General features: G+C 42.4%; 1 protein-coding gene across 1 annotated transcript in view; it reads right to left on the bottom strand.

Moving 5' to 3' along the window:
• cdkal1 (CDK5 regulatory subunit associated protein 1-like 1) overlaps positions 1-22,993 on the bottom strand; it is a 358,098-nt gene that overhangs the window by 17,997 nt on the left and 317,108 nt on the right. Inside the window, exons 13-14 of the mRNA XM_060920977.1 lie at positions 6,387-6,470; positions 1,487-1,651 (exon numbers count right to left, since the gene is read on the bottom strand). Coding sequence (XP_060776960.1) covers positions 1,487-1,651; positions 6,387-6,470 — 249 coding nt within the window. The remainder of the gene's footprint in view (positions 1-1,486; positions 1,652-6,386; positions 6,471-22,993) is intronic.

The raw sequence follows: 22,993 nt of genomic DNA, 5'->3' as shown, positions 1-22,993 counted from the left end.
ACTCAGATATTTGAGGTTTTTACACGTATGTGTGGCAGGTCCATCCCACTGGACCCCATCACTGCTGTGTGATATTCACATCTCCACATCCCAAGCATGTGCCATTGCATTTGTGTCACTTTTAGCTGGGAGACTTATCCTGCAGCAGTGGAAGTCTGCCAGTCCCTCATCTTTCTTTTGTTGGGCAAAAGAAGTCCTTGCCTTTTTGCCCCTGGAAAAACTAAGGTATTCCGGGGTAAATCCTCTGATAAATTTCACAATACCTGGAGTCCTTTTCTACAATTTGTAGACAATTTATCCTTCTCTTGATTACGCAATGATAGTCATTCATTCACAAAAACATACAGGATGTGCTATAGAAGTTTAAATTTTGTTTCATAAGTGAGCACCCCTTTTTTTAATTTAATTTTTACAGTATTTATTTATTGTTTGTTTGTGTGTGTATAGGTACCCTGGGGGGGGAGGGTTAGGGTTTGTATAATTGCATTGTAAAAACTCTGGGGAAAAAAAAAAATTCTAAACTGAAGGTTTGATCCTACAGTAAACTTCCAAATTCAAACCTCATCCTAAACCCATTTAATCATCCTAAACAGATTTAATCATTACCCCTCACGAGTTTAATCCTAACTCTGACACTTTCATCTTAAAAAACCCACATTTTAAAACCCAAGTTTAATCCCAATATGAAATCATTTGAGATTTAACACTAATTCAAAACTCTCAACAATTTTCATCCTCATCCCAAACCTTTCAAACGTCACCCTAATCTCAAAACTGAGTATAATCTTTAAATTGCAAAGTTTAAATCTGTCTAAACATCTCATGTATTTAATATTAATCCCAAAACACTTAAATATAATCCTAATCTTTGACCGAAACGTCATAAAAACGTGTTTCTCTCTTAATCCAAATCTTCAAGCCGAATCCTCTCAAGCTCAAGTTTAATGCTGATCCTCATCCCTGCAAGCTTGATCCAAACCTCCATCTATTGCAACACACACACACACACACCCCTGAACGCTAGTGTAAGAGGCGGAGCTTACTGAATGGACAGGTGAATAGAGACGGCTGATTGGTCAGGTGTTGTCTGGAGATCGTGTGCAGAGGATCGTCTGAATCAAGTTAACTTTTATTCTTTCTCAGAGGCTCATGTGATTGCTGGAGATATTAAACCTTCATCAGGACCAACACAGAAGAAGAAGAAAAGCCCTGCTTCAACCGTGAACCTTTTCTATTTTTTCTAAAAAGAGGAAGAACTGATATGAGCGAGGGATCGCTGAGACGAGTGTGTCAGGGTTTCTGGGGAAGAGTAATGGAGTGGAAAAGAGGAGTGAAATAAAAGCTGAAATGAGATCAAGTTCATGAGTGAGGGTCCTCAAGACCAGGGAGTAGTGACACCCTGTGTGTGTGTGTGTGTGTGTGTGTGTGTGTGTGTGTGTGTGTGTGTGTGTGATGTTGTGATGGAGATAATGAATGAAAAGCTGACCTGACTGAGGCCGGAGATTTCTCCCTTCTCTAGCGGCTGGCTGATGGATGGCGTGATGACGGTGGAGTCCTCCACAGGACGACCTCGCAGGAAGTGCTTCCCCGCCTCGAAGATGTCCACCTCGATCATCTTTCCTTTAAACTCTGGCTTTTTGGGAACCAGAACCTGCAAAGGGTGAAGATAGGGGGATTGAAAGGGCCACAGATCAACGTTCAGTCGACACATCACACTGTTTAACTTCTCAAGTGTCCATCTGTCCATCCATCCATCCATCCACATTGTGATCCCTCCTCAATCTTTCCAACCATCCAGGATCCACCCATCCTTGGAGATCTTTATTCATGCATCATCCACCCGTTCATCAAACCCATGCAGACCATCATTCCTTCCTGTAGTTATCTATCACTCATCCATCCATTCCTGTAGATTATGATCTCTCCGTGCATCCATCTAGCAATTCACCCATTCATGCAGACGGTCCATCAGATTCTGATCCCTTTACAAATCCATCCATTGGAATTGTGATGCCTGACTGCATCCATCCATCTTATAGAAGTGAATTCATCCATCTATCAATCTCTCCATCCATTTTATAAACAGAATCCATACATTCAGATTATCATCAGAACACACCAATCAATGCAGATCACGATTCTTCTGTGCATCTGTCGAGACTGTATTTATCCCTCAATCTTTCTCTTTTCTGCATCCATCCATTCAAGCATTACCCATCCATCCATTATGATCCTTAATCATCCATCGGTCCATGTTCAACAGAACCTCCCCATTCAGATTATAATCCCTTCCTACATCCATCACCCATCAACCCATTCTTTTGCCCATCTCTAGATGTTATGTCCCTCTCTCCATCCATCAATCCAGATGACCAAGTGTCCACCCAGATTATGATCCCTTCCATCACCCATCCACCCACTCTTTCATGTGTCTCCATCCATTATGATCCTTCTATCCATCTCCCAGTGCAGATTATGAACATCAAGCCATCCACTCATTCATCCAGCCTTTTCTACAGATGATGATCCATCCAGCAGGGCAGATGATCCCTTTGTACATCCATCCATCCCACCTGCTACCCTTCCATCCATCCAACCACTCCACCAACCCACCCACCCATCCATCCATGCACCCCACCAACCAACCAACCAACCCATCCATCCACCCACCCATGTTTCCATCCCACCAATCCATCCATGCATGCCACCAACCAACCCATCAATCAAATCCATCGATCCATTCCAGCAACCCATCCACCCCACCAAATACCCATCCATCCACCCACATATCCATCCCACCAACCAACCCATCCCACCCGTCCAAGATGTCCAAACACAATGACCCCACCCCCCCGGACACAGATGAAAAAACAATCACAAGTGTGTGTTTGTGTATGTTGTGGTGTTGAACTCACTGCACTCAATCTAAAGAAGAAAAGCCTTTCAACTCTGAGTGAGTGTTTAACTATTCAGAGCTTCAGGCTCCACACATTCTTTCACAGCTCCAGCGTGTCCAGCAGAACTAAAGCACTATTGATCTTGACATGCCCAAAGTGAGACGAGCCAGGGTCAATTAATAGTGTTCAAGAAAAGCAGGACGACCTTCTGCAAACTCGTGCACTCGCTTCTTTATCCACTCTGCATTCCACACTCTCAACCTCAAAAACACATTAAAGATGGAAACATTACGCTTTCAATACCAAACGCTTTTTTTTCCTTCTTAAAGAATTTGGCACTTATTCAGAAGGTCAGTGAAGGGAGGCGATGAAAGCCTTTAAAATACTCGCACAAAGAGGATAATGCTTGAATTGGGCTCCAGGAGGAAGCATGGAGTTGTACATTGTATATAAATTATATGTATAAAACTAACGTGTGTGTGAATAGACCTAAAAAAAAAAAATCACATGAATAAAATTTTATTTTGCATTCTGAAGGACTCCGTGGTTTATAACTCAAGGCAAACCTTTAACCGTTTTATTTAGAAAAGTTGGTTTCCATTTTCTGAAAAGTTTCCCAGAAGAAGCTCTTGAAAAACCGATGCATTAGCTTCTGAAGAACTTCCAAGGAATTTCTCATTCTAATTCATTTCTTTCAATGTATATGTTACGAGAATATAAACTTCCTGTGTGAGACAGATTCGAACGATCCATCACCTGTCCAGGGCGTGGACCAGACCAGAATGGAAAGTTCAAACAAACACCAAACACACTTGTGTTCACATTTTGTTCTTCAATGTTGTACGACAACTTGGTTCCTGTTCTCACTTTTGTTACAGGAACTCGGAAAAGATGATCCAAGATGAGAACGTCATGGAAAAGGTACAAGAGCCAAATACAAATTCATGAGAATTTTGTCGCCATGATTTAAAAAAAAAAAGCTGAACAATTGATATCTGAAAATTTGAAACATAAGGTTCACACAATCCAGTTTTCCAGACCTTAACCAGTCACACAGTGATTCCATTGAATGTTGACTGGATTCTTTCTCCAGAGAAACAGAGGGATGAAGGGAAGACCGTGCAGCACATCAGGTCACTGAGGTCACGCCATCGATCGCTCCATTATAGGAGCTAACAAAAGCCCATCTCGACATCCATCGATCGGAGGGAATGTGTTTGATCTGGGACACCAGACGTCACGTTTGCACTGTCGTTCATTTTTCCATCCTCTCCGCCCTGTTCTCCAGGGTCTCAAGGACATGACTAACCATGAGGAGGATGGACAAGGTTTCCTCAACGGCAGGAACTACAGAAGAAACTAAGCCACGCTGCTTCGACTCTTGAAACAGAAAAGCATCTGAATGCCATCTTTACCATCTTCACGCATCTCCATTGGTTTGTTCAGAAGAAGCTTTTTCAGTTACAAGTGAGGCAGAACCCAGTTCCTGAACCGCATTCCTGGTCCTTTTATGTGGTTCTGCTAGAATTTGAACTCGTTGAGTTCCGAGGCATGATCCATGCCGGCTTCCTCAAACAAGGACGACACGACGTCCTGTTTGATTCATTTTCGAGAGAGAATACAAGAGAGGCTCACGAGGGAGCGAGTGTGTCCGGCTGCGATAACGTCAGTGACAACAGGAGCTAACCTGTTTCAGATATTCCACAACACTCAGTGTAACTATAAATGGATAAAAGGTCTCATGTTCTATTGGTTCATCAATGACCATGTTCATGTTGGGAAACCGCCAGGGTACAAGAGGAATAAAACACGTCAGGATGTGAACAAATCAACAAATATGCAAATTAAGAGCATGAATAAATAATTAATGATTCCTCAAAGTCTAAACATCTAAATCTCAAAATGTTCAAACACTCGATCAGCCTCAAGACAAGTTCTCTTTATCATCATCATTTAAACAACAAAAAAAGACATTAAAATAAAAACATGCTCAAACACATCCTTCGAGCCGTGTGTGTGTGTGTGTGTGTGTGTGTGTTTTCCTTCATGAGATGTTGACGTTCATGTGGAGAGCTGAAGGTTCTAAAACGTACCCAAGATCTGAAGCAGTCACTGCTCGCACCCAAAGGAAGATTACTTTCCTCCAAGTGTTTATTCCTCTTCCACCACACAAAGTTCCAGCTTTACCTCTGACACCGGAGACTCCTTCCAGAAATCTGAAACATCATCTGACAGGAAACTTTTTCAAATCAGTGACTTTTTAAAATGAACTCAACAGCGCTGTGGAGTCATCTTCATCACTGTTCATCAGAGACTTCGCACATGGTCCTGCCAGCAGTCGGGGTCTCCCAGGGCAACGCACAGTTCAGTGGGATTGATTGCAATGTTCTTCACAACACCCTGGGGAGCTAATTTCCAGAGCAGAAGCTTGGGAATTAGCTTCTCCTTGGCACGGAAGCAGTGGCTTGCAAACTGTGCACGTCGCTGGCTCAGGTAGGTGCTTTGCCTTGGCAGGATACCAGAGATTTGGTCTAAGGTCAAGTGGGACCTCCAGGACAAACCCTGAACCCTGAGGAGCAAGTCGGTGTCAAACTGTCGAAGCGTTTATGGAGGCGTGCACTGAGGGAGGGTCCAGGGCTCTGAGCCGTATTTGAGGACTGGTTCGATGGTGGACTTGAAAAAGTTTAATTTCAACGAGTTTGGCAGGTTGGAGCACCAAATGCTGTCCATTTTATTCCAGGTTTTCCAAGCTTGGGCTTTGAGTGAGGAAGTCTTTCCCAGAGTCCAAGATCCAAGAACTGAGGTACTTGAAATCATCAACTTGTTTGAGACAGGCTCTGGATTTGGAAGACATGGTAACGCTATGGAGGAACTGATCATAACAGAAATAAAGAATATGTTCCGGGGGGGAGGAGATGGACGATGACCGACCCACCCGTCCATCAATCTATCTATCTGAGAGAACTTCCAGAGGTTTTACTGAGAGCTTCAACCAAACTGTAATGTTCATGTTGTTGTTGTTTTTTTTAATCGGATCTTATTCAGATATTCCTGATTGAAACACAGCGACCCTCTTGGGTTTTGGAGGACTTGAACTATAACCAAAGAATTCAACAGAAACCTTCAGAAATCTGATGGAAACCTTCAAGCTCATGATCATCAAAATCCATTCCGGAGTTTTTTTTTTTGCAGGTTTGAGCTACGAGATAAAACAACATTAACGATCATTTTAATTTACACAACAACACATGGTACAAATTAGATTTCAGTTTTTTGTTTTTCGCAAAATGCACCAATCACAGCCGGACTTTCACAGTAACCATGGAAACCTGCGTAACAGGCAACGGCCATTTTGAAATCGCTTTGTTTGTCGAGGTCTGTCAGTAAATATTACGGGGAATCCTTAAACAGGACAAACGCTCACAAAGTGAGTCACAGCTTCATCCTTTTTATTAAAAATTGGGAAAAGATTCAGAAACCTGGTCTTACCTGTTCATAGAATTTGTTGTGCGCAACATAGAACTGAGCATCAAACGACTCCTCAGTGACCAACACGCTCTGCCGCTCGCCAACCTGCGACGCAAGAACACAAACGCTCCTGGTGAACAACACAAATGCCTGTGATTTCAGAAAAATTATAAATAAACCTCATGAATCTTCACATCCTGTTGGGAAGTTCAGTGATCTGGGAATGAACATCACTGGAGATAAAGGAACATCCTGAGATTCCACCAAATACGTGGAACAGCATGTGGATTTATGGACAGAATTAAAACACCAAAACACAAACCTGGAGAGTTTTTTCTTTTTTTGGAAAATAAAGAATTGATAAAAATCTTGATTTAGATCCAGGACCAGTGAAAAAGGAATAAAAACATAAAAGAAAACAAAACCAGCAAAATACAATTTTTTTTTTTTTGAAATGTGAGATATCTGGAATATTTTGGAAAATTTTGGAATATGGGGATGATTGGGAAATGGGAAAAACCAAGAATATCAGGAATGCAGGGAATATGTGAGAAATTAGGAAGATGGGGAATATCCAGAATCCAGGAGATATCGGGTATCCTTGACTTGCAAGTGACGTCAAAGCAAAATAGAAACCCGGATGTCGGCCATGTTGGTGGATATAAACAAATGCGGGGTCAAGCGACATTCCAGACCAAACATAGTCACGTGTGCGCAACTCTGTTTTTCCGCTGCTTTAAGCGTTCTTTTAGCTCTGCCATACTGTATCTTTGTGCTGTAGGTCACAACAGGACTCGTGACTGTGGCGTTCCGATTTTTTAGAATTCCGTCCGTGATTCAGAAAGAGGGCGAGGAAACTCTGAGGCTCAGTACGGAGAGGAGACGAGCACGGCTGAACAGCATCGGCAGGGCTGATCTAACAGAGACTCAAACCAAAACAGCTCGTGTTTGCAGTGATGGTTTTATCTCAGGTGAGATTCAAAAGCTTTCTCGATGACCTCATGGAAGAATTTTATTTCGTGTTGCTAGAACTTTGCAATAAAATGAGCGTTCTCTCTTGTTGTGGTTCACTCGGTCGTTGTTATAATTTTAACACGTGTATTACCATTTCACCTCCAGGAGCGCCAGCAAATTTATACGATAGAAATAATCCAGACTGAACATGGGCTACGTTTCATCCGAGGTCGGACTCGATTCTTCGGCAGCCGAACCAGATAGAACGCGATATCTAGGTACTCGATGGTCGGTAGAAGTGTCTTATCTTCAGTAGAGATGAAAATGGAGCAAAGAAAAAAAAACCTGAAAGTCAAACTAAGAGATGGGGGGGGGGGGGGACTAAGATAACACGCAAACCCCTGCATTCTAGTGCATTTTAGTCCTTATTTTCACTAAAACAAGTTATAACTTTTAAGCCTTTTTCTTTCATGTACATTAATGATTAACATGGCAAAAAATATCAGATTTAATTCCCCGAGTTAATGAGTAATTTTCAGGAGTGCGTTTAGAAAACGCGGTGATTTTCCTGCTACACACTTCATTACTTTGAAAAAAATCAGACAGTTGAAGGTAAACTCAGCAAAATCCCAAACCAGTGCTGTTAAACAGTAAAGGTCTGTTAGAGTTTCTAAAGCTTTCAGGTTTCAATGTTGGGGACGTTGAGCCTCGTTTATCAATCTTTTAGTAGAGCTGTGTGTTTGCAGAAGCTAAATTGAGCTAAACATTTCCAATTCAGATTTATGCGAGTTGAAGCCAATTGTTTACATTAGTTCGTATTGTCTGTAAATTTAAACACCAATGAATACCAAATTTCTCATGTGAATCAGGGGCGTAGGGTGTGTGTGTGTGTGTGTGTGTGTGTGTGTGTGTGTGTCTGTGACACACTGACTGGCAGCCTGAGTGCATTCTGTAACAAAAAATAATTCCCATTGCTAGTTTTAGGCAGCTTAGAAACCGGCTCTTCCATTATTGCTGTTTCTTCCACGTTTTCTTGATGTTGTGTTCTAGAAACGGCACTAAAACTCAGCTTCGAAACCACAAAATGCAACTTTGATGGGAAAAAAAAATATCTATATAATAAATTGCTGACCTCTCTTCACATCGAAAGAAAGAGGAAAGTTTTGCTTGTTTTGAGACGGCGAATTATTAACAAGAGGAAATACTCGTAATTCGCAACTAAAAAGACCGCAGCTCCACTGGCAGCTTGAACATGCTTTCTAGTGCGATCGTGTTGCGCTTGCGCAGAACAGTGTCAGTCCTGCACGTCTTAGCACGTGCACCTGAAGGCGCGCCTTGGGCGCACGTGCCTAATGAGCTCCGGCACATGCGCCGTTAACAAAGAACACCTGTCTTTAATCAATGAACTGTGTTTGGGCTGTTTAAGGACCGCGCCCATGCAAGGACGATGCCAAGTATTACGCCGCGTCTCGGAATGCGAAAAATCCGAAAAATACATTTCTCCATTCGGAAAACCAGAGATTTTCAAGAGTTTTGTCAAATATCCGGATTTCCAGGTATTTCATTATTAGCAGAAAAAATCCGGAGGAATTTTCATGAAAATCTAAAAATCCGGAACACTTTCATGACTACTTCAGAAAATTCTAACTTTTTAAAGTAATATGGGTCAAAGCTACACAAGTCCATCGTCTCTTTGTATCAAATCTTCACTCAAGCGTTCAAATCGTGGTGATACTTAGAAAATTCAGCATTGTTTACAGACACACTTTCAGCGGCTGCCGTCCGAGTTGCTTTGTAGATCCACCATCATGGCAGACGCTCATGACGTAGCACATTTTGATCACATGGTTGCAAGTCATCTATATGGGGGGGGGGGGGGGGGGGGATTTATATATATGAAATACTGGGAATATGGAAAGAATAAGGGGATTGGGGAATATTGGGAATGTGGAACAAGCAAGGATATGAGAACAAGGGGAAATAGGACATAATGGGAATATGGGGGAAATAAAGAATATTGGAATTACTGGGAAATCTTAAGAATGAAGAAAATCTGCAGATGTGTGAAAATGAAGAAGATGGGAATATCCGGAACATGGGGGAAGGAGCGACTGCGTGTAAAAAATGAAGATGGGAAACAACGGAAACCTGATAAACATGGATTATTTATTAAAGGTGATGTATCTATTTTCTGGCCTGATCTTCAGTTCAGCAGCACGACCTCGAGTGTGATGATGCTTTGACACACAACACGTCTTTAAACAAGAAATTAATATCCATTCAGTGACATTTTGGACACAACGTGGACAAACGTTCTGGCTATTTTTGCTCCGCGAGTGGAAACAGATCCTGAAGAAGCCACACCCACTTTATTGTAGCTACATCAGCTAGCTGGCTAGCTCACGTTAATTTGTACGTTTCAGTTCATGGTGGTTCCAGTGTAACAGGCTGCAGTATACCCCCAGTCCGGACTATACCTGGGGTTAAAGCGGCCGAGGCTAGATTATACCCCGGGTATGTTATGTCTGAGGCCAATTTATACTCTGGTGTATATTACAGCTGGCCAATTCATACCCGTCAGGCCAAATTATACCCCATGATATGAGTAGTGTTGAGTGATATACACAAGAATTACTTAATTTTTCAATAATTTATTGAGAATTCAGTTTTGTCAGCTAAATTAAGTGAGAAAGCAAACTGACCTAAATCTTAAAACTCTTAACACATACTTTTATTACTCAACCAGAAAAACTTTAATCACTAAAAATATTAAACTACCACAAAGATCAAAGATTACTGTCACACTTCTCCTCAGTCGCGTTTACACATTAAAATAAAAGCACAGATCCAAAACATTATAATGAAACTGTACACAGCTACAGCTGAACTTTAAACTGTCACACATCAATGAGTTACAGCTTCATAGTTCTATCAATAGAATTATTATATTTTGGGTGAAAGGTCTCTCTCTATATATATATATACACACACATACAGTGGTGCTTGAAAGTTTGTGAACCCTTTAGAATTTTGTATATTTCTTCATAAATATGACCTAAAACATCATCAGATTTTCACACAAGTCCTAAAAGTAGATAAAGAGAACCCAGTTAAACAAATGAGACAAAAATATTATACTTGGTCATTTATTTATTGAGGAAAATGATCCGATATTACATATCTGTGAGTGGCAAAAGTATGTGACCCTTTGCTTTCAGTATCTGGTGTGACCCCCTTGTGCAGCAATAACTGCAACTAAACGTTTGCGGTAACTGTTGATCAGTCCTGCACACCGGCTTGGAGGAATTTTAGCCCGTTCCTCCGTACAGAACAGCTTCAACTCTGGGATATTGGTGGGTTTCCTCACATGAACTGCTCGCTTCAGGTCCTTCCACAACATTTCCATTGGATTAAGGTCAGGACTTTGACTTGGCCATTCCAAAACATTAACTTTATTCTTCTTTAACCATTCTTTGGTAGAACGACTTGTGTGCTTAGGGTCGTTGTCTTGCTGCATGACCCACCTTCTCTTGAGATTCAGTTCATGGACAGATGTCCTGACATTTTCCTTTAGAATTCACTGGTATAATTCAGAATTCATTGTTCCATCAATGATGGCAAGCCGTCCTGGCCCAGATGCAGCAAAACAGGCCCAAACCATGATACTACCACCACCAGGTTTCACAGATGGGATAAGGTTCTTCTGCTGGAATGCAGTGTTTTCTTTTCTCCAAACATAACGCTTCTCATTTAAACCAAAAAGTTCTATTTTGGTCTCATCCATCCACAAAACATTTTTCTAATATCCTTCTGGCTTGTCCACGTGATCTTTAGCAAACTGCAGATGAGCAGCAATGTTCTTTTTGGAGAGCAGTGGCTTTCTCCTTGCAACCCTGCCATGCACACCATTGTTGTTCAGTGTTCTCCTGATGGTGGACTCATGAACATTAACATTAGCCAATGTGAGAGAGGCCTTCAGTTGCTTAGAAGTTACCCTGGGGTCCTTTGTGACCTCGCTGACTATTACATGCCTTGCTCTTGGAGTGATCTTTGTTGGTCGACCACTCCTGGGGAGGGTAACAATGGTCTTGAATTTCCTCCATTTGTACACAATCTGTCTGACTGTGGATTGGTGGAGTCCAAACTCTTTAGAGATGGTTTTGTAACCTTTTCCGGCCTAATGAGCATCAACAATGCTTTTTCTGAGGTCCCCAGAAATCTCCTTTGTTCGTGCCATGATACACTTCCACAAACATGTGTTGTGAAGATCAGACTTTGATAGATCCCTGTTCTTTAAATAAAACAGGGTGCCCACTCACACCTGATTGTCATCCCATTGATTGAAAACACCTGACTCTAATTTCACCTTCAAATTAACTGCTAATCCTAGAGGTTCACATACTTTTGCCACTCACAGATATGTAATATTGGATCATTTTCCTCAATAAATAAATGACCAAGTATAATATTTTTGTCTCATTTGTTTAACTGGGTTCTCTTTATCTACTTTTAGGACTTGTGTGAAAATCTGATGATGTTTTAGCTCATATTTATGCAGAAATATAGAAAATTCTAAAGGGTTCACAAACTTTCAAGCACCACTCTGTGTGTGTGTGTATGTGTGTGTGTGTGTGTGTGTGTGTGTGTAACACACACACACACACACACACACACACTGTATGTATGTACATGGTTTGGAAGGCCTGCTTAACACGTTTTCCTGCTTCAACATCTCTGTATCGGGAACACATTTTAGCACACACGTACACACTGACACAGGACAAGAGCTTTCAGGCAGAGTGAATATAAATACAGAATGCCTATGATCTCTGTTAAATGGTCGAGTCCACTGATATAAATGAAAGGGTCGATCGGAATCAATGCATCAACAAACACAGTGTGAAATAAACTGCAGATTTATTTGTTGAAAAAAATACTGAGATGCATACTAAATAAAGATGACGACATTATGAAATGAAAAGTAAGGCCGCCTGCTCTGCTCACTTTTAAGTAAAACCATCACTCTTTCGGCAGTGCGTCCCCCTCCACACACACTACGCACACGCATCAACCATGTGAGCCGTATGACGTCGTTACGGTGCCAGCAGTGCGTTAAACAGTCGAGTCCACTGAAAAATCCACAAGGAACCTCAAGATGTGATGTAAACATATTCCTTATATTGATTTCACGGATATCTGTCCCCGCCAATAGGAGTTCACGTCGGCATCTCACTAGCTAGGGCCCTCGTAAAAATAGACTTTCCTAACTGTAATTTACAAAGATTTCAGTTTACAAACGATGATGTGTGCACAAAATGAGAAAAACTTTAATCACTTGGAAACAGGAACCTGTTCGGTTCCCTCCGGGTTAAAAAGTGAGTCTACATACACTGTGTAAATACAATCAAATCCTCTTCACACAGAGGGGGTAATATTCTGGCCTGGACGGGTAAAGTCTGGCCGAGGCTATTTTACACCTCGGGTATAGTTTGGCCGAGGACAGTTTATCCCCGGGGTATACTCTGGCCTGGGCTAAACTATCCCCGGGTTTAATCTGGGCAGGGCTTAATTTGGCCTGCTACACCGGTAAATTCCTTCTCATCTTCATGCGGTGAGTATTCATGTTTGCAGTCGTTTGCCACGTCTTCTGATGATGTCACTGACACGACGGTCATCATCGTATCAAAATCAGAAGTGGAATTTTACATTCAGGACACAGACGAGCGCACAGAGAAACGTCACAGGGCTGCTATCGGGAAATATCAGCACTATGGGAACGCTGCTCGACCAATTAGACTCAGCGGAGCGGAACTAACTGCTGTATACTGCTACTTCTCGGGGAGGGAAAAAAAGGGAACATCAGACAACAAACATGTCCTGGAAGACGACGGGGAAATTTCTCCATCGGTACCAGCTTCAGTTATTCATATTCACGTTGAACAAAGTGCTTTCACACGAATCCTCGGCTCATGAGTGTGTTTCCTGCACAAATATTAAACCCATGTTCATTCTGTTCAGTTCCCTTAAACGCCGCTGATGTATTTACGGCTGCTTTTAACTTTAATCGATCTGGCCTCGTTTCAAATCCTGCCTGCTGGTTATTAAAGCACCAAGCATGCTCTTTATTCAGGGGGAGAAAGTGGCATTCAGGTGCAAGGCTGAAGCTGGTGTGTGTGTGTGTGTGTGAGAGAGAGAGACATCATTAAGGCATGTTAAATTAAAAATAAAATGACAGGAAAAACATGCCCAGACTGACGCGGCTCTGATTAATCATCTTTATGCTGAAGGGACAAAGGTTAAAAAAAAAAAGAATGAAAGAAAGCACACAGGAAATGAGAGTTCTGTGCGAAAGCGTTCTGTAAAACTCTGTGTTTTTCAAGGAATCAAAACACTCGGTCCTCAATGACGAGCCAATTAACAGCACCAGTTACACACAAGGCAAAATGGGTTGGCATGGCAACGAAATTTGGGATTGTTAGTGGTCCATTAGGGGTGTGTGTGTTACAGTGCTTTACTGTGCCACAAATCTGTTGTTCAATGGGAAAAAAGTAATTTAAAAATCCACCCAAAAAATGTGTGATGGAATATTTTCAAGGTGAAAACTGGATAAAGAAAAAAAACTGAACAGTCATTTCTATTATGCCATGGATTATTATTATAATTATTATTATTATAACAAAGATGTCCGATGATCCTGGTTCGGAGATCCAGAGCCAACACTTGAGCTCAGGGAACAAAAGGAAGTCAATCCTGGAAGTGAATATTTCCTTTGCAGGGAATACGGGGAAACAGGAATACACTGGGAAACGAACAGGAACGGGGTACTGGGGAACACAGAGCAATACGAGGGAAACATGAGGAAGATGGGAAGAAAGAAAATTGAGGAATGGGGGGGAAATCAGGAATATTGTTAGAAATTATGGCACAAACAGGAAACATGGATGATATCGGAAAGTGGGAAAATACATGAGGGAAAAGGGATAGGTATGGAAAACATGATACTGGGAATATCGGGAAGAAATGAAAGATTATGTGGAGTAAGAGGAAAATGAGTAATACATGAGATGTTGGGAATATGGGGAAAAGAAACGACAGCAGCGATGGGCAAAGAGAAATATTGTTAATGTTAGGAATCTGGGAAAATGAAGCGAGAGAACAGGAAATATTTGAGATTTTGGGAATATAGGAAACCTGAAGATTATGGGGAATTGGAGAAAAATCAGGAATACACTGATTAATGATGTGGTATCCTGGAAATACTGGAAAACTGAAGATTTTGAGAAATAAGGAATACATGGTATATTGGGAATGTGGGGAAAAGAAAATATCAGCAATTGGCAATATTGTCAAGAATGTGGGCAAAATAAAGAGGATGGACAATCAGGAAAAACAAGAACTCTCTCAGAATTTGGGAATATTGGAAAATTGAAAAATTTGGGAATAAGAGGAATATGAGACTACATAAAATAGTGGGAACAATAAGAATATGGGGACTGGGAATTGTGTGTGATACTGGGAATATGGGAAAGTATATAAGGGAAAAGACGAGTATGAGGACTTTTGGGGAAATTAACTATGTGGAATTATTGGGACTCTTGGAAAGATTATGGGGAATTAGAAGAAGATATCTAATACTTGAAATGTCAGGAAAGTGGGGGAAAGGAATAAAATAAAGATCATGGAGAATAAGAGGAAAATGGGAAACGTATAGGAATTTTGGACAACACGGAATACACTGGGAAGAATTAAGACGATGGGGAGCATGGAAAATGGTAAATATAGGGAATACTGGGAAGGTGTGAAAAATGCAGACTGTTGAAAATAAGAGGAAACAGGGCCATCTCTGGGATACTGGGAATACGGGGGAAACAAGTACAGTGAATATGGGAAAAGTGAAGAATATGGATAATCTGGGATCTATTGGGAATGTGTGAAAGAACATCCAGGAATATGGGACAATTCTGTGTGTCTCTGTGGCGTGTGTAAAAATAAATAATTGTATGAAGGACTTTTTGTGAATGTGAGGAACACAGTGTGAGATCAGATGATCAGACTGCTGTGTGTTGGATTCAAAACGGCGCCTCCTTCCTGAAAGTGAAGAATTCCTGAAGAAGGTTGTAAATACATCAACCTGCCGTGTTCCGGTTTCCGAGACATTCCGCTTTGAAGCATCAGAAAGGGAGACGGATAAGACGCTCAGCGGCTGCAGGGCACGTCTGGAAGTTTTATATGGTCACATCTCACCTCTGCGCCTGAAGGACTGAAGGTCTCAACACCACAGCGAAAACGTCATGGACTCGGAGCTTTCGAGACAAAGTCCGGGCCGCGGAAGAAGGAAAAACCGCACAAGGTTAATATCGGTGAACAGGGCAAGTCCCACGGCGACAGGAAAATAAACACACACCTGAGGTTCAGACTTTTATCTTTATCTTGTGGTAGAGCTTTTTGGATAAAAGTGATGTCGCAATTACAGTGATGTGGTGACAGGAAGTGCACTAAAGCACGCTTTTTAAAACCTCGGCTTGGAAAGTTGGTGGCAATTTCCATTAATGCACTGCAAATACACTGGAGGAGCATGACCAGCTGAATTTCCAATGAGGAGTGTGTCATTCAGAGAGAGTGTGTGTGTGTGTGTGTGCTGTCTGAATGGTGCCAAGTGAAAACTGGAGTCTTTTAAAGGCTTTTGTGATGTCAATCCAAGAAAAATGATCACAAATTATGATTAAACATTAAAAATAATGCTGCGAGTGCCTTTATATACAGCTCCCTTCATCATTATATTCACAACAGTATAATCTATTAGACATTAGCCCCGCCCACTTTATAGTAAAATGAGAAAATTTCTGACCAGACATGCATAAGAAATTACAAGTTTCCAAACTCTGAGTGGGAAAAGTCCATCGATCTCAAAAACATTTCATATTCTGTATTTCGTATCATATTTGTTCAGACTTTAACGCAGCTTCTGTTTGTATTTAATGTTTTAAAATCATGAACTACAGCAAGATACTTAAAAAATAATTTCACTTTTGCAAAAAAAAAAAAGTTTTCGCAAATTTACAGATTCATACATGTGGACACTGAAAAGCTAAAATTCTACACTTAACAATATTAGAATTATTTACTTCTGTTTGCTAAAATAAACTAAAAAATTTAAATTCACTGAAATGAAAGTAAAATCAGAAAAATCTACAACAAAGAAAGGAAAGACAGGAAAAATAATATCTTCCAAATTTATATTAAAAATTTCCGATTTGTTTTGCAGAGAAACGACTTCTCCAGAGGAATGGTACGCTCCGGGACGCTCCACTTCTCAAACAATGATCAAAGAAAATAGACACACACACACACACACACACAGGAAACACACACACGTTTAAAATAATAAACAGCTCAAAGCTAATGTCAATCATGCACGCTCATTTGAGTATTCTGCCCCGCCCACTCATATCAGCAGCTGGTGCGTGAGTTTTGGATGTTTAATAGAAGACAGGTTTGGGATCATACCAACGTTCTTCTTATAATTTCAGCGTCCCACTGCGGGATTTAATCCTTGTTACCGTGACAACTCCAAAGGAAAAAAAAGTCTCAAACATAAAAAGAAATGACGGAAAGAGCAGACGGGGCAGAGAATTAAAGGAGAACAACAATCATTCAGCAAAACTCAAGTGGTGATGTCACCTGCATGAAATTATATAAAATATAAGGTGTGAGATGTGAATGAGCCCAGTGTGACAGAACACACCTGCCCCCTTTATAATGCCCCGCCCCCTTTATAACAACCCCACCCCTTTATAACACCCCGCCCCTTTTATAATTACCACGCCCCTTTTATAATACCCCGCCCCCTTTATAACAACCCCTGCCCCCTTTATAACGCCCCCGCCCCCTTTATAACACCCCGCCCCCTTTATAACGTCCCCGCCCCCTTTATAATGCCCCCGCCCCCTTTATAACAATTCCTCACTCTTTATAACGCCCCACCCCCTTTTATAATGACCCCGCACCCTTTATAACGCCCCACCCCCTTTTATAATGACCCCGCACCCTTTATAACGCCCCACCCCCTTTTATAATGACCCCGCACCCTTTATAACGCCCCACCCCCTTTTATAATGACCCCGCACCCTTTATAACACCCCTGCCCCCTTTATAACAACCCCTCACCCTTTATAACGCCCCCGCCCCCTTTATAACGCCCCCGCCCCCTTTTATAATGACCCCGCACCCTTTATAATGCCCCTGCCCCCTTTATAACGCCCCTGCCCCCTTTATAACAACCCCACGCCCTTTATAATGCCCCTGCCCCCTTTATAACGCCCCTGCCCCCTTTATAACAACCCCACGCCCTTTATAATGCACCGTGCCCTTTATAATGCCCCCACCCACTTTATAAGACAGAGATCGAGTGAGAGAGGCAGAGAGACTCAGAGAGACAGACAGTGAGAATGAGAGACAGAAGCAGACAGAGAAAGAGACAAAGAGAGAGCGAGTGACAGAGACAGACAGACAGATAGAGACAGAGAGACAGACAGAGGGTGAGACAGACAGACAGAGGTCCAGCTCTCACAGTGTGTATTTAGCATAACAAAAGAGATGCAGCACTCGAGTCCCTCGCCACTGGGCACCTCATCTCATTACCAGCAGATGAATAACAATTACCCAGCTCTGTGTGTGTGTGTGTGTGTGTGTGTGTGTGTGTAAAAGCAGGCCTCAGGCACAGCAATAACGCCTTTTCGTTTCGAGTGACACTGTCTAATCGAGCACCTAGAAAAACACACACACACAGGTTTTTCCGGCTTTATGAGGACCTCCCACTGAGGTCACGAAAGCTGGAGCTCATTACTGCAACACTGAAACCGAATCTTAACTGAAACCTTTTCCCAAATTTATTTGTTTGTTTCTTTATGTATTTTGTGGGAAAAGGATTTTTTTTCCCCCACCCGGTGATTGTGGGGACATTTTGGTCCTCATAAGGTACGAAATGAATAGTCATGACTCCCGTTCCTCTGTGCTGTAACAGAGACGGCTTTTAGAGGTTTTTACATCATTGGAACACGATACAGTCCAGGTAGAAAGACCAGAATCTCTCGACACACTGATTGCTTTCTGATGACGGCATAAAAGCACACGTTCCTCATGAGATGCGTTATATCCCCCCCAGGAACTTAACGACACTTTAGTTCCTGAAATGTGTGTACACTCTCCCTGCTCCTTCACAGTCTTCATCCCTCGCTCATTTCTTCTTTCTCTCTCAGTCATTACAGAACCGAGTGAGACGCAGCGCTCGCGAGCCAACACCACGGCACTCACTTCCACTGAGTTTACCGGACCATGTCACTGCTGAAGTCCGGACTCCAATTGGTCAGAAGGTGTTGACTAAAATTTTACAGTTGAGCTGCGACATATCACAGGTTTATAATCGTTTCACATTTCTGGGAGGAGTTTCCATTCAGACTGGTTGCTATGGAGATACAAGATTGATATCATGACGTACTTTTCTCTTCGTCCATTTCAATTTTCTAAAATAATTACAACCTGACCGGAGGTGGCCGATTTTCTGTTAAATCGTGTCCTTCACCTCAAAATTGTCATTTTTAAAATTGTGCTCGTCTCCTCTTGAGAGTAAAATTTATTTTTTTAATAAATGAAATATTTTCATGATTTGTGGTTTCTCTGTCACAAAAAAATGACGAGCTGTTTTTTTTTTGTGGTTTGAATGTTTATAGCTGCGATAAATCACGTATGCGAATGTGCCACGGTGTGAAATGTAACTAAAGACAGATAAAAAGTACGACACGCTCTTTACTGATTGAAAAATCATTTTTGGTAAACTGCTGTTGTATAAGGGGAATAAAACATGTTGTGGTGTACTGTTACAGGAAAATAATCAACGATGTGGTGGGAACAGTAACTCCGCCTCTTTAACTCCAAACGTAAACGCATGTCAGACGCTCGTTCGGATTTATTCCTCAGTGTGCGTTTTCGTCGCCAAGTGGCTCGCCGGCACTAAAGACATGCAAATCAGCGTCCTAAATATGCCTCCTCGGTCATTTGAATATTCATTCATCGACCCCTCCCACACCCCCTCACCCCGGGTCTTGGGCTTGAACTTGTTCAACTTGCTTTGCATAATTAATTCCATATCTCCTGTTTGGAGAGAGAAACATAATCCGTCAAACACGGAAAGGAAATGAGGATGGCGTGGACGAAGAAAAAGAAAAACGGAGCGAGGACGAGTGCGATACAAGAGTAGATAAGGGTAAGGAACGGTTACTATGGTTACAAACCAAGAGTATATCCAGGTTCGGAATTGATATCCAAGTACAACCAGTATTTATATCTAAAATGTGTTTTTCAAACGCCTTGAGAAAATCTGAGAATTTCTCCAGTTACTCCTCTTCAAACAGGAAGTTGATCGAAAGCAGATTTTGGGATGAACCTTGATATTAGGCTGGTTTGGTTAGCATGCCCTTTGACCCCCAGTGACAGGAGATAACGAGAGGTCGCAGAACAGCGCACTGACTCGAAGGCATCAGGTGGGGCAGCTCAAGGGCAGGTGTGAGAGCCCGGGGCTGAAAGTGGCACACTGTTCATGTGGCTGGTGTGAGGTGCATCAGGGGTGTGTCCTGGGACCGATCACAAGTTTACATTGTACCATTTCTTCATAGTGAGTGTTGATTAGCAATAAAATTTGAAAACAATAATAGATTATGTTTATAGCCTTAATATCAGATGATGCCCACATCCAAGACTTTAATTCACCTCGAGTATGTTTTGAAACATATCTTCAAGTTTACTCTTAATTTCACACTTAATTCAGTCTTCATTTCGTCAGAAAACGTTGCTGCTTGAGTAAAACACATCAACAGTGGGGTGGTGTGACGAAGCAGAGCTACTGTTCCATTCGAAGGTTGATTATTTTTCCACAGCAACCCGTCCTGCCCACATCCCTGTGAACGTTCATCAGCACGTTCGGACCAATCAGGATTCAGAATCCAACAGCGCTGTGGTGGGAAAGTTTTTCTCCCATTTCTAGGTGACTTCGCTGTGTGTGATGGAGCACGCCCGAGCCGCTCCATCCAGACTGGATGATGTGCGCTTCCCACGATTGTGTCAGGAAAAGCTTTGTGCACCGTCGCTCTGGGGGGGAAGGATGACAGGAACAGTGTGGATCTGAGAAGAGAGGTGGCAGCTTCCTCGCAATCATACGACAAGGCCTTCCTCTGTTCCTGGGCTCTCCGAGATACTTCCACTTCACTCTCCGAGCATCAGGACGACAGACAGCACACGACAGCTCTGGAGCGCAAAGCGTTACAATATTCTACTTGTCCTGAAGAGGGAAAGCGCCTCAGCCCAAGTGTCCTCTCAACAAGGCGAGTGTTTTAGGTGGAACGAGAAACCTTCGAGATCAAAATCTGGTTATGAAGAACCATTTTAATGATCTGGATCAGAGGAGTTTGGTTCGGTTCCCTTAAAGCTCCAGCTTTAGAGCTAACCTGAAGACGATCATCGAATACAAGAACCACACCAAAGCTCAGTTTGCCATCAAGACAAGTACCGTATGAGCAAAAAACGGACATAATTCCCAACATCCAAGGCTTATGAAGAGCTCCAAGTGTCAACAGGGAGCTTACTTTGATTCTAAGCTTGGAAATGAAGGCTTTGGTGGCATATCATGAGAAGCGTATTCCATTTGAAGAGCAACACACAGTTTATTTCACATTCTTTCTCCAACGAGTCTTCCAACTGAGGTTGTCCAGTCCATAAACGTGTCAAGGAACGAGCTCAAGGAATTCTGGGATTGTGATTCAAAACAATCAAATCAGATCAACTTCAGGATGAAACTGCACCACGAAACAAATCTGATCTCAGTAAACTTGCGGACACGTCCCCCCTGCCGCGACACGAGAGCGTACGACAGCGGCGTCCTACATTTTCCCGTGACCCCATCCGTCCACATCAGGAGCACACAAACACTAATAAAGAGTCGGAAACCATCCAAATCAAAGGCGAAAGCAAGGAGCAGGAAGGACTAAAACGGGGGCAGATGCAGAAATGATGGGCTCTGCACAGCGGAGACTCGCCTGATAAAAGGATTAACCGCTTCAGAGCTCACTTTGGGGAAGAGAAGACATTTCTGCAGGGGGGCGAATGGATGGAGAGCGAGTCTATTCCTGTGCTTTTCCTTCCGTGAGCCGATCTCCTCTCTCGCTTCCTGCGTCTTCACCGTGCTATCAGGCGCCCACGGGGTGAACTCCCCCTCATATTAAGACGAGTCCTTTCGAGAGGAATAATCAGAATCTCTGCTTCTCTCCCTCGCCGAATGCACTAGTCATCTGCCCAGACTAACGTAAGGAGATTATCTAGGCAACAGCAAAGCTGTCGTCTAAACTCGTTAATTTAATCCCCTAATCCGCCGATAATTGGCGAGTCTGCAACTGACATTTCGCTGCACGTTTCATATCAAAGAAAATAAAAAGGATGGCTCGGTGAACCCGGCCCAGACTCAGACAGGCTCGAGCATTAGCGTTGGCTGCTAACAGCAGGGGCGCTAACCTGTGCTGAATGCAAGAACTTGAAAATCATCGCCGTCCAGGGGAACTTTTCACTTTTTTGATTAGTTATTGACGTGGCCCAGGGACACGGCTTTTCAAAGCTGACAATGAGCCATTTGATCCCTGTTCCTCCTGTGATGGGGCTTTGAGGGAAAACTTTGCAGACGAAGCCTGCAGGGCGAGGTATTTCAAAGCAGGCTTTTCTTCTCAATGACTGAGCTGAGTATAAGACGATTGAAGAAAACTTCCATTTGGGCATTCGCGTCTCTGATTTAAAACCACGCTCCTTTACAACACAGATAACCAGATTCAAACGAGAAGCCTCAGACAGGGTGGCGTGTTTTCGGGCATATTTGCAAAGTTGTTTTTTTTTTTTTGGACTACACTCGCCAAAACCAAAAAGAAGCAAAGTTAACAGTTCCCAAGATGAGGAGGTTAATCAGTCAGGTTAACATTTCCCAGACTCTGAAACAGCTCGCCAGATGTCTTATTTATAGAAGCAGCTTTTCATCATGAGTCCAGACAGAAAGAAAGATGGAATAAAGTGATGTGCTCTGAGACAATCGGAGTCTGATGTCGGAGACAAGATGTCAGAAATCTTCAAGTTCCAGCTTTACCTCTGACTGACCTCCAACACTGGAGACTCCTTCCAGAAATGTTAAACATTTCTCCTCACATATCAAACATGACACACATTTAAGTCATTTGTGTTTGATGCAAGTCCCTGTGAACGAGCTGAGACAAGCCCAAGTATAAACCTGTGGTTTGAAACTTCACGAATGAGGAACACGAGTGAAGAACGTTGTTCTTGCACTCTGACACTGCAGAAAAGTTTATCAACTCGTGAAAAACGTTGCATGACTGAGGAATGTGTGAACCGTGGACCAGTTGTCGAGCTGCTTTTTTAAATCAGTTGGTTACATTGCGAACCATGTTGAAAAGCAACTTGCGCAAGTGAAATCAGCAGGACATGAGGAAAAATGGCCAAGAATCTGCTGCATGGTAAGCAAAATCCTCATACAACCTTCTCTTGCCTCACGAGAACTCTGACCACTTCTGACTCATCAGTCGTTATTTGCGAGTGTGTTGTACGCACGAGATCTTCGCTGTAAATCA

This window comes from Neoarius graeffei, chromosome 5 (assembly GCF_027579695.1).
Source record: "Neoarius graeffei isolate fNeoGra1 chromosome 5, fNeoGra1.pri, whole genome shotgun sequence".
In the NCBI taxonomy this organism is placed as follows: domain Eukaryota; kingdom Metazoa; phylum Chordata; class Actinopteri; order Siluriformes; family Ariidae; genus Neoarius; species Neoarius graeffei.
This window is presented reverse-complemented; position numbering and strand designations above follow the sequence as displayed.